General features: G+C 38.9%; 1 protein-coding gene across 2 annotated transcripts in view; it reads left to right on the top strand.

Moving 5' to 3' along the window:
* Positions 1-13,266, top strand: part of CA10 (carbonic anhydrase 10) — a 110,253-nt gene that overhangs the window by 57,021 nt on the left and 39,966 nt on the right. The window contains exon 1 of one of the 2 annotated variants that reach the window (XM_041409223.1): positions 4,528-4,563. The exons of the other annotated variant lie outside the window; for it this stretch is intronic. Coding sequence (XP_041265157.1) covers positions 4,534-4,563 — 30 coding nt within the window. The 5' untranslated portion in view covers positions 4,528-4,533. Of the gene's footprint in view, positions 1-4,527; positions 4,564-13,266 lie in introns of those variants that run through there. 2 annotated transcript variants of the gene reach the window in all.

Below are 13,266 nucleotides of genomic sequence, written 5' to 3'. Positions count from 1 at the left end.
TACAAGAGGCTTCCTTGAGTCCATTCCGCTTGACAGAAGTTATTTAATATATACATTTTAATGAGGTCTGTTTAGGCTGTGTTACATTTCACCTGATGTTCATATGATAATGCTTAGAAACTGGTTTACTGCATGAAATGTAACATACTTCGATGCAGTCATCTATATGTATATGTGAGGAGGTTGGATGTACCACATACGGAGAAAATTTTCAATTCAGGGTTCCCAAATGGCATCTTTACATAATTGTTAGAGTACTGAGAGGAGCTGAATAGCTGTAGTGGTCAAAAAGAGAATGATAAATAAATATTTGCACACACACGTGTCACGATTCGTCCTTGCGAACGGGTTTCACGATGGTTCATTTCACAGATGTCAGGGTGCAAAAACTGACACGACAAGGGGGTTTGCAGTGATAATCAAAAAACAAATGTACCTTTATTGAATTGACAGCAAGATGCGTTAGGAAGAGGGGGAGTGAAGAAAAGGGAAAGAATAAGGAAAAAGAGAGGGGGAAAAGGAAGGAGGTGTATAGCTACCAGACGTGGAAATGACGTAGTCCTTCAAAGTCCAGTCGACGAAGACTGTCGTGTTCACGTGAGGGGAGATCTCAAAAATCCCTAGTGAACTCAGGGGTTTTTATTATTGAAAACTGTGAAGGAGAGGGAAACAGATACAATAGTCCATGTTCCCAGCAGTGGGTGAGAACCATTGTCTTCTTGGTCCGGTGGTCGGCAAACGTCTCGCTTTGGTCAGCTGGCCCTTGTCACCCCCCGTGACAGGGGTTTCAGTCTCAGTCCTTGGAAGGGGGAGCTTATGGGGGTCTCATGTCTCAGTCCTTGAGGGAGAGGCTTCTCCCATCCCAGTCCATCTGTCACAGAGGTTTCACAGTAAAGGGAGGGTCTTTTCATGGGGACCACCAAAAAGGTCATTCCAGAGGGAAAAGTCCAGCCAAGCTGGGAGGTGGTGAAATTCCAGAACCAGTGCTGCGAAGCGATGCAGGTGAAGGAGGGCAAGGCGCCCCTTTTCTTTTCACTGAGTGCAATGTTCCATGGGCAAACACACCTGTGAACAATGGCTTGGCTTGCTCCAAGCTTTGCTCAGGCTCCCGGATCTTGGTGGACAAGGCCGGACTTGGATTCCAAAACAGGATCCTTCTTTTTCCCTGGTCGTTCCAGTTTCTGTCCTTTTTTTCACTACAATTGTGAGGCAAAAATGAGCGAAATTTCAGGCAGACACTTACAGCATGCCACAAAGTAGTCACTAATTTAATGTTAGAAGAGAGGCACAGCTGCTAGCTGTATTTATCATAATAATAAAAAAAATCATAGGAATTTAAATATGGCACAGATTGGAATCCTGTATTTTCCAGGTATTGTTAAATATTGCCTGAAGTTATACTTTCTCCTATATTCTTTGGCAGTAAGCAAAAGTTTTTCTCTTTAGAAATCTGTAGATTCTGTGAAGTGACAGGTTTTGCTGTAAATAGGATTTTGCTTTAGAACAATGAAGAGGTAATTCCCTAATTATCAATGCACCATATTGCAGGGATTGCAGAGACTTCAGACACTGGGGCTCTTGGCAAAAATAACATCCTTTGACAGCAGTTTGGAAGCAGCTCCCTTGCATGTCAGAGACAGTGCGAACACACAGCTGCACAGGTTTCAGCAAAGACAATATTAAAACAACTTTCTATATTTAGCTTTCCAGCTAAACAGATTTAACCAATTACCTGCCAGTGGGATCATGTCGTTTGTGGTTTCAGGGCTCTCTCTGCCAGCAGCAAGTCCAGGTTTTCTGGCTGGGAACATCAGGCAGCGGGGGGAGGCTCACTGTTGATCTCATTTTGTTTCCCTGGAATGTGTTTAAGTGGAAGTAGAGCTGGTTTGGTACCCACACCTCATGGAAACACAAAGGTTGCAGCACCAAGGTTGAGATGGAGGCATCCTGCACATCTTGGGGACAGGAAGTCAAGCACAGGGAAAAGGGGACAGAGGCTCTTGGGATCAGAGGGATGTGTCAGTGTTGATGAAAAAATGTCCTCCTTTATCCCCCCAAAACACTGCACCACAAGAGTTAAAGTAGAAAAAAATTTCAACTCTGCAATATGGAAATGTGGGAACCTGCAGTTGAAAATGGAAACTTAAACAACCCCTAAGATGTTTGTAAGAAAGGAGAGGCTCCACCTGTGAATTTATCCTGGAAAAGGGAATGCAGTAAATCCACAGGGCTGAGCATGACAGCTCTGTGGAATTACTCATGTAATAAGATTTTGTACAAAGAAGTCAACACTTTGATTTTTGTCTCAATTAATGCTGAATCATGTTGCACCTTATAGTAATAACAGTAATTTTCAGATACCATTAACATTTTTTTGAAGGAACTGTTTAATATTCAGAGCTTCTTTTTTGTCTGATTTATCAGTATCATGAGTTTAGGAGGGCTTCAGGAGTAATTTTTGTTTGTGCTGGAATACATACAATCCAGAAGAATCTTTTTGCTTGACAAGCCAGCTCCTCCCTGCTCACTTCTAGAGTCTTCATTTGAAGCCAAACTGTCTAATCTTTCGCTAAAAATTGTTTAATGCTCTTTTATTGTCACTTGCTTTCATAAATGCTGTCAGTGCACATGATACCCTCTCTGCTTCAGAACCTGCTTATAGCTATTTATTCACAAAGGTGATAAAATACATTTGATTTACACTGAAACAAGCTTCAGGGCCCTGTTTATAGAATATCTCTTACACGTTAATTCCATATTGTGGAAATCAACCTGGGAATTCTAAACAAAATAATAATCATTTTGTCCAACTGGGGTGAAGGTTGAATCTTGAGAGTATAATCAGGTTCCAGAAAATGGAAATATGCCGTGTCATAAGTAAGAAACTAACTGCATAGTAAATACTGGAATTAAAAATTGATTAATATTACTAGAATTAATTAATATCAATCAGACTTAATTCTTCCCTGATGCATACTCTTAACCTATAAGTGGAGTACATGCAGTTGAAAACTTTCAGTGAGCCCACTGCAAAGCTTGAATTGAAATTCCTAAGATGTAACTTTTCTTGTCAGTGTCTAACTTGTTTTTGTAGCTGTATGGTGTGTCTGTATCATCATCTGCAAAACCAGCCCACAGCCATCCCCCTCACAAAACTGAGCTCAGGATTATTTTGCTTAACGTTGGAGAACAGAGGAGATGGATCAGAGAGGAGCTTGGACCTCCCTGTTGTTTTGTTGTCCCTTTCCCTGCCTGGGGCTGTGTCAGAGCTCTGCTGCTCCTCTGGAAGGAGCTGTAGCAGCTCCCTGTTGTAGCCCTGCAGTGAGACATCATCTCACCTCTGCCACCACCAAAGAGCTGCTGCTCCTGGTGCTGTGAGTCTGGAGAGCTGAGCTTCCAGCCTGCAGCTCTCCCCCTGATCCCTGCCACAGATCTGCAAGTGTGGAACTGGAAAATAAACCCCAAACCACCAAGCTGCAGCTCTTCCTAAAGCTTAATAATAATCCTTTGTAGTGATTTGAACTATCACTAACAACTGCATCAGTAGCAGAGACCCTGAAGATAGGCTGGTCACAGATCAGAAGGATATCAGGAAACATGAAGAAGCTCCTTAATTAATTTCTAATCCTTTTTCAGCCTTAATCTTCTTCTTTATAGTAAGATCTGGCATTACACATTTTCTGCACACATGCTTTCTAGATGATGTAGATTAAGTTTTAGGTCTCTGAATTGCTGGAAGCAGCATGTTGGTAGGTTAGCTCTTACTGCAGCCTTGTGTTGGAATGCCCAGGATTATTCTCTGTGGGCTGATATATTCAGCTAAAATATTCATTAGAAGTATGTGAAGTCATTCAGGATTTTAATCCATGCTCTATTCTGTGTTTCACGAGAGTTTGTTCAATCTCTTTGCCAGAGCTGGCTGTTTTATTTGTGTATTTATTCCAGAATTTGACTTACAAATAGCAGTGCTGGGATAGGGGGCAGAAGGGTACCAAGTGAATATCTTGTTTCTAGGAATAAGAACAAATTATTCTGCAGATCTTTTGAGTACATATTGTATAATCAAGAGGTGGGGCTTTTTTTTTTTTTTCCTTACTAGCAATTGATAAAATGTCTTCTAGTTTATTTTGTGAATACCTAAAATAAGTGGAGAGGCCTCTTCTATGACCCTAACAAATAGAGATGTAAGAAAGGTAGCCACCAAGCACCCTCCTCCACCCTTACCCTGGAGCAGAATCTGAAGTCTCCCAGTTTGGAACATTTGAAACATATGTTAGAGAATTCTGTCCCTATCAAATTCTGTAGCAAAATATTTTCAGGATCCTAAAGAAGGACCATAACTGTCTTTTTTCCCATGCTTTCTAGAGAAGCTTCTAAACTTCCCTATGGTTAAGCAGAAATCTTCCATGGAGATAGAGGTTTTTTAATAAGGAGTTAGTAACATTTAACAACTATCTGGACAACTATCACCTGATCTTGCTTCTGACACTTCCAATAGGAGAGTTCCAGGCTGCAACTACAGTAGAGAACGGAATGTTCATCCCTTCAAGTTCAGGAATGAAGGTAGGTCAGTGCTGACAATGTGTTTTAAATTGCTCCTGACTCAGATGCTCTTGCAGCACTACCAGATCCATATTTAGATAAGAATTTATAATCTGCCCCACTACCTTGGTGGGGAGAAAAATGTGTTCAGGTATCTGGGATACTAGGTAGCACTGTGCTGTGGAAGTGCAAGGCTGGATGTTCACTGAGCATTTCAAGACACACATGCACACTTTCATCAGGATTTAGGTGAGTTTCAGACCTGCAGAAAACATTCAATTCTTCTGCAAACACCAAGAACAGAGACACACAACAGACAGTGGGTTTACCCAGAAGAGCAGGAGACACTTGAGACCTCCCCACGTGTGTTTAACTTCCTGAGTAACACAGGGACAGGTTTTACATGAAAAACAGATTTCAGATTATGACTATTCCCTGTGTATAGGACGGTAAAAAAAGAGATCAAACTAACCAATTCACTGAAAGATGGAGGAAAAATCCCTTTGCACAATTACAGATAAAAACATTAGGATTCACATTTTTCTAAAGTGAAAGCCTAAGGGAGGTATTTAGGAGTTTCTGAGGATTATTAGAAACCTAGAATGTTATGACTTACAGAATTCTGTTTACTTAGCACTTCAGAAAGGAGTTTATGTCAGCTAAGGTGCCTGGATAGGGAGAAAGCCTAGATCAGGATTTCTCTGAATTGGAGCATGTGTGGAGCACTCTTGGTCTCCATGTGCTTTCAGCTCAGGGCTTCATCCTCTGGCAGCTGCTGGAAACAGTTGTGGGTCAGGGGGAATTAAATCCCTGACATCTGCCACCTTGTGCCTCATTTCAGGGTGGTGGCCCAGACTTTGAGGAACACTCACCTTGAGTGTAGATATTTTGTGTTAGAGGTTATTGGTTTGACTTTGCTTTGCTTTTGTGAGACAGGACAATGAAAGGCAGGGATTTAGGAGTATCAACCTTTTTTTTTTTAATATATAAATGAAAAAGACAACAAGCAACAGTATTTAAACCAATCTGAAATCCCTTAAAGGTGATTTGGCCATAATGTTTCTATTCAGGTTTTTACTCAATACCTATTCCTAAGTTGTCGATTATCAGTTTGTGTATATCACATAATATTCAGTAATCCTCCCTCGGTGCTTCTGTCATGCTCTAGGCTCTATACATTTATGTTTCAAGCTGGAGTTTTTTATACTGTGAGAGCATAAGCAGTTATGCAAAACAGGGGAAAAAAAACAGAAAAATACCAGGGAAAAAAACACCCAAAACCAAAACTAAAACCAAAACAAAGCCAACAAAAACAACAAAACCAAACCAAACAAACAAAAACAAAACCAAGAAAGCAAAAAGCTTGTGATTTCAAAACTTTTTTAAAAGAGCTGGAATTATACCCTGAATACATATCTCTAATTTGACATGCCAATAGCCATATATGTACTTGGATAATTATATAGATGCTTTGAGTCCTCAAATGGATCCATATATATACAAACCCACAGTTTTAATACACAAGCTGCACTCTTTCTTGAGGTAAAACTTTGAAACTAAAAAGTCTTTTTGATATTCTGTCACATTTTAGGATGTTTGCCCCTACATGAATTTTGTTATAGTATGAGGTGTACAATAATTTTCTGTTGTTCCCATTTTATTTGTTTGCTTTTTAACAGCTGTGCCATCATGACATGAACCTTCTGCCCAGAGAAACCCACAGCCACTCAGCTGTGTAAGGCAGACTGATTGAAGACACCCTGACATTCCTGAACATGCGCAGAGGTTTCATATACTCAGAGAAAAGTAAATTCCAACAGTGATGAAAAATATTTCTGCAATTAGAAGCAGCTTTTTTAATGTTCCAATGTTGGCTCAGCCCTGAGGTTCCCACCACCTTTCCTCTGTGAGCCAGAATGTTATCTCAAAGTATTGGGCACTTTGGCCCAGTGTTCTCATTGCAAGTGAATGTCAGCAATGGAGTGATAATGGATTAGAGCTCCAGCAAAAACTTCCCTTATAAATTCAGTCCTTTGCCAAGTCTGTTGATGCCCTATTTTCAAGACTGTCATAGCAAGCAATTCTGGGCACTCTCTGTTTATTAAAAACAGGGTGCTAAAATCAATATAGCAATATCTTGTTGGAGGAAATTAAATTCATCAATAGGTTTGTCATTTTAGAGATGATCAAAGGATTTGTTTATTAGGCATCATCTAGGCATTAGTAATAGTTGGTATGATAATAATAAGACATAAGCCATATTAGGCGTACAAATCTTTAAATTACATCAGGGAGTGGACATTTTTCTCTAAATGAAGGGCTGGGAGCATTTCCTATCTCTGCTTTAACCTATACTAATCACCAATTACATAGTAAAACCTGGTACTGCTCACAGATTCCAGTGGCTCAGGGGCAGCAGAATCTGGGCGTTTAAAACCATTAAAAATACCATGTGTGCTGAAATTTTCACTGGACTCTTGTAAGCAATATTTGTTTTGATCTGCAAGAGTTAATTTCTGAAAGCTCCAGTTCAGCCTAAGCACTGTCTAATTAGTATGAACATAAGCACATTTAAAGTATTTTCCTCTTCTGCAGGCAAGGACAGCAAACCTGAGTGTGAGAAGGAACTCTAAAACTCATCTTCATTAGGGATAAAGAGAGGAAGGCTGTCTTTACACTCTGAGTAAGATGTTCAGCACCTCGCAACTCCTCAGCTTTAATTAATCCCAAATAGGACTGTGAGCACAGAAATACTTGTGCAAACACCCAGAGCTGGGGAAGATCTTCCTACACAGGCCCCAGCTGGCCACAAAGAAGGAAAAAAGTTTAAAAAAAAACCAAAAAACAGGAAGAAAAGCAATTGCTGGTAAATATGATTGTGGATCCATAGCTGAAAATGGACTATTGAGTCTTCCTGGGAAGATAATAGAGATGAACTTGTCAACAGGTTTCAACAGATGAAACATTCCTCAAACTCTTAGAATGTAGGTGATAAAATACTTCTTAAAAATTAACTTTTCTGTATGGAAAGCTGAGATTCTCTCTAGTCTAAATGGTATCTGTATTGGGAAAGAATTTTCATATGCTGATTCCTAGCTAACTTTATCCCATAACTCTTTCCTCTTTTTCTTAGGGATTCCTTTGCAGAGCCAGGTAAATCTGTACTTTGTAAGCAAAGCAACCAAGAAAAAAGAGGGGAATTGTTGGCAAATTGTCACAGTAGTAAAACACGTTTTCTAATAGCCTTTTTCAGAAGAGTTTCTCACAATTTCTTTAGGATTTGAGCTAATGGAAAAGTGTCTTTACGTAGAATAAGGCATATGTGGGAATGATCTAATAGGGCAAAGGTTCTTCTTGGTATCCAAAGCATTGGTTTTGGTTACTTGTAAAAATACTGATTTATGTGACTGCTGTGTACATGGAGCTTTACAGGAGATCAGTATGTGGAACAAAGGACTGGTTCTTCCTCCATAGCCATGTAATCCATAAACATGGCAGGGAATGGGTAAAAAACCAACCAACTAAACAAGAAACCCCAAAGCAACCAAAAATGAAAACAAAAGAGGAAAGAATAACACAAAATTTCTTGACCAAGTTAAGCAGAGGAGTGCTCCTACGTGAATCTGGAGCTCAAATTTACGTTGAAACACAAATGTCCTATTCTTCTATCCACCTTGTATTGTGCATTGTCAGGGGAAATAGTGGAGTGTTTTGGCAGAGAGGGAAGTGTCAAGAAAAGCAAAGATAGGTTCAGGACAGAGATTGGATTGGTTGTTTGTTTTTCTTTCTACCTCTTCTGCAGTTCTGCTGTTTTCTCAACATAAAAAGTACACAGATGCTTTTGAGGCAGATAAAATGAGAACAGTAAAACAATTCTCTGTTAAACTGGAACAGTAATCATTTGAGCTGGAAAGGCTAATTTCTTCACCTTCTTTAAAGAAACAGAAAAAGCAGACCAGGACAAAACAGCTCTCTAGCTCTCTTCTGCTCAAAAAAAAAAAAAAACCAAAGACAAAGCAGCTCTTTTCTGCTCAAAAAAAAAAATCCCAGTGAAATATGCTACTAGACAGAATAACTCACAATTTTTGCATGCCACAAAGGATTTGTCTTGACACATAATGACTTTTATTGAGGTCAAATTTCTAAATACTAGTTTACCTCCAGAGATACAGGGCTCGGGAAATTATATTGCAATAATTATGATCTTTTTTTTTTCCTTGGTTTTTTTTTCCTTGGCAGTGAATATTCTGAATAACACTATTCTCAAAAAACTTCTAAAAAAGCTAATAAAACTTTTGTCCCTTTCATGGCTAAAAAGCTGAGTTTATAAACTCTACATTTCTCATTTATAATTTTATTAAAGCATTACCATGCTTCTTTGGCTACACCACAGCTCAAATGCTATGGTTTTCCTCAGGATCAGTTCATGGAATGTGGCACAGAATCACAAAAGACAGCAGCAGTCCCTTCATTATTTTAGAGAGTTTATGAAAACTTAATAGGCCTAGAAATTCGAACATCCTGGCAGCAAAGGAACTAGAGAAATAAATAACTACAATAAGTGGTGTTTTCTAGCTCTTGTAAAATTGAATCATTAACCTTAATGATGGTGTGTTTTGACTGTGGTGTAAAACAGATGAGCTTTGAGGGCACATCCTTTACTCCAGGCAGGAAGCTCTGTGATTCTCAGGCGCTCGGATCTGCTGCTCTGCATGCAAAACGACAACAAAGGTTTTTTATTAATCTTGGCCTGTGTGAGAGGACATTTTTCTCCTCCTTCCTATTAATAAAGCTAGTAAAAAATAAAATATTTCACTTCTGTAGATGTATATATAGAGATACGTATACATACATATATAAAGATGTATAGATCCAGGTAAATAAAGCAGTGAGTACATTAAAAACCTACACAACACTACAGTGTTAATTACTTAACATGAAAGATACTTCTCAAATTAATTTAGCACAGTCTTTTTGCTAATACTGTGCACAAAGGGTAAAGTAGAAGATGCATCAACAGTTTAAAAGAGAATTTCAATCAATCAGCTGGCTATATCTCATCCTCTCAGCAGGGAAGGATGTGTTAGGAATGAAAGTACTGAAGAAAATGTAGAAGCAAAATCAAGATCTTAGAAAGCTGGAACATATTTATTAATACACAGTTGATCAAATGAGATTTAAGCATGAAATGTCTGTCTTGCTAGATGGTAAACATAAGGAAATTAAAATACAATAATTTCAATATACATCCTATAAATTTCTGTCTGATCTGGATTCCTTTGGAAAACCTCTAGCTTTTCAAGCCAAGACCTCTCTGAAAGAAGAGCTCTGAAATCAGGAAGCTCCAAAGGTCAGTGTATGAGTGTAACTCACTAAAAAGGAACTCAGGCCCTCTGTTTTTTAACATACTCAGTTTCACCTTTTGAACCCACATAAAAAATGAAAAGAACAATTTTTCACAGATCTGTATTTCTCACAAATTTGCTGGCTTCTCTGCCATTTACAGCTTTTTAAATATTTATGTAAGCCTTCAGATTTTGAAAAGGCAGCTCTTTTGACATCCCTTCAGCAGAGACAAAAATTATCCTTAATACAACTTCTAATACAGATTCTTCAAACAAAACCAAACTAAAATCTTTACAGACTACAAGAGTACATTAGGGTAAGGAGTTCTCCAAAACCCCGTTATTACTTTAATTACTTTTTTATTTAGCCTATTTATAAACTAAGGTTAATAAACTAAGAGGAGCAGGCAAATGTACTTTTTCCTTCCTTCATATAGTGCTTGTGACTGTCACAGCACAGGATGAGAGCTGCTGTTAGTGGTAAAAAAGTGGCAGTGGACACACAGGATTGGTAACAGCTGAGTTCCGCAGTCAGTGAAAGTCTGGCTTAGAATGCCCCAAAATATCTTTCCTACTCACAATGGAATGCTTTATATTAAGGAGAGCATGACATGACTGCAAAGCTGGTGTCATCATGCCCAGTAATTAGTGCAAGACACCATAAATTTGGCTGCATTTGCTTTAGGCTCCATAGTTACTAACAAGCAGAAATCATTGTATTAACAGAGTAGTAGAAACAAAATTGTTGCCTCAGGTTTTAGCTTTTATATTTTCAGACTCTGTGCTGCTTTGTGGACGCTGCTCTCTGCTGGCAGCAAGGAAAGCATGCAGGAAACGGAATTTCCTCTAAAATTACTTTCAAAAATCAAGCATTTCCACAATTTCTTTACATAATGTTGCATACAGTGATTAGGCATAAAGGCAGGGGGAAGGTATTAGGATAAAATAACTCTTCAAATGTATTCATTGAAAGCCCCTAAATAAAACTGCATCTTCTGTAGAAAATTACTGCTTAAATACAATTTTGAAAGTTCTTTTGTACATGTATCTCCATACACACAGAAAGCTCCTCAGGACCAGGATAAAGATCTCAAAAGTCTGGAAAATCGATAGAACAGTTGTCTCCTATTTGAATATGGCAATCTCCTCTTTAAGAGAAGACTTCAAAACACTTCTTTAAAGAACTGTTAAATAACAACTCTATAAAACCATTTTATATTCCAGCTTGGGCCCCCTCTAGCAGCAGCTCGAGGAATCAACACCATAAAACTACTGAAACTAACCAGATACCATAAGCACAATATTAAGAGAACGAATGTTCTCATGTAGTAGCCACTGCTGTGAAATAAAGGAATAGAATTCTGCTGCAGAGAGCAAAACAGGTTGCTCTGGCAGGTTACCTCTGAAATTCTTGTTTGGTGCAGTGCTTCTGCATTGCCCCTAAAGTCAGATTTCAGATCACAGACCTGAGGTCTATGTAAACTTAACTTTCAAACCCTGAAGCAAAAGCAGCCTTTGCTTTGCACAAGGGAGGTGAGGGTACTTTCTGCAGTCCAGTCAATTTAAATCAGGGAGGAAAAAACTTTATATCACAGGACACGGTCAAGATACTGTGAAAAACCACCAAAATAACCCCATTAAATGAAAGTAATTTGCTTGAGGGACTCAGAAGAATGATTCAATTTATTACTACACATAGAAACTCAAATTTCAGATAATATTAGTTAGAGAGTGAAATTTTCCATAGACAATTCCTCCTAACTGTCAGGAGGAAAATGAGCCAACCTGGCAAAGATGTTGACGTATCCCAGTGAAACAAAAAAAAAATTGTATACTTATTTTTGCATTTTTTCACCTTAAGATGCATAGATGGGGGATGCTATGACATATTTAATATTAGTGTTAATGCTTTACTGTTTCATGGAGCACCTGTCAGGAAGAGGAGCTGAGCAGAAATCCAGTGCCACGTCACGTTCTTTGGGATCCCCATGACACTGCTGCCATTGCTGAGTAGAAACCAAAGGTAATGGCAAAGGTAAAGGTTCAGATGCTGCTCACAGAGGAGGAAAGTCCACGATTCCCACCCCTCCCAGAGTCTGCACAGCTGCTTTCCTGTTCTGCTGGAACGTGGCACTCCAGGAGGAAAGGATGGAAAAGTCAGGCAGCAGATGATCAAAAACTGGTTATTGCAGCACATAAAACCAGGGCACTGTAACTCCTTCAAAAGACAACTCAAACCTTGGTGATTTGTTTCCCTCCAAAGCACTAAGCCTTCTTTGGATGTATTTATTTTTATCCTAAAGAAAGGAACACCTAATATTGCAGATAAGATCCAAGGACACCAGAGCAGGCAGCCATACACAATTGATTTTCCTGCTCCCTTACATTCAGTGCTGCTCCAATGGCAGGTACTGATACAAGTTTAAAAATGTTCTTGGAACTAATCTTCAGCCCACTTTTAACTTAAATAAATCCAAAAGGTAATATTTCACTATTTGTAAAGGCCCCTGGAAGCAGAGGGTCTGTGCCACCCCTTGAAGGTGACAATGAACTGTAGATGTAGCATGGAATTGAAAGGCAAAGCATCCATCCCCTTTCCTCTTGCATTCCCTGCTCACATTTCTAGCATGCTTCACCCTGAAACAGGCTTGCTTTTCTCCTGCTTGGGATTTTGAAGGCACTTTTAACAGAGGCTGTAATATAAAGATGTAGGCCAGAAAGGCAGTTCTGAAAAGTATTTTGTTTGGTACTATTTGTGGAAGAAAAGACAAAGGGAACAAGATACAGAGTTAGCTGTGACGAAACAAAAATGTTTCCATAGATGCTGGGTTAAAAATCACAATTTTTTTGGCGGGGGGGAGGCCTGGGGTTTGAAGAAGGTTTCTGGACTGGTTTTTATGTGGATTTTGGTTTGGTTTAGGGATTTTGCTGGGTTTTTTTTATTATTGTGGGGGTTTTCCTAATGGTCATAAAGTCTGTAGCATTTCGAGATAAATGTGCAGCAAAGAGATTGTGTTTCTTGGGTGTGCCTTTTTATTCACTTTGCTTATGTTCCACCTTTCAAAGAGCAGAATTGGGACTTTTTTGTGGTTGCAGGGCCAAGTTATACAGAGCTACCACAGGATACCCAGATCTTATTGAGAAATGAAGTATTGAATACATCAGCAGCCTATGCCCATGTGGATGTCTTGCATCAAGATAAAGAGAGAGAAAAATGCTGCTGGAGAATTATATGCACAAAGCTCTGTGAAGCAAGAATTAAAAGTAATGAGATTAAATAGAAAATAACTACATCAGGAATATGTTAATAAATTAATTAAAGCCTACCAAAGCTGAAGTGTTCCATAATTAAGATTGAAGCCCATGAGAGTGCTCGCTT

This window comes from Onychostruthus taczanowskii, unplaced genomic scaffold (genome assembly GCF_017590055.1).
Source record: "Onychostruthus taczanowskii isolate IOZ18803 unplaced genomic scaffold, ASM1759005v1 scaffold30, whole genome shotgun sequence".
NCBI classification, from domain to species: domain Eukaryota; kingdom Metazoa; phylum Chordata; class Aves; order Passeriformes; family Passeridae; genus Onychostruthus; species Onychostruthus taczanowskii.
Note: the sequence above shows the minus strand (reverse complement) of the source record. Positions and strands in the feature narration are given on the sequence as shown.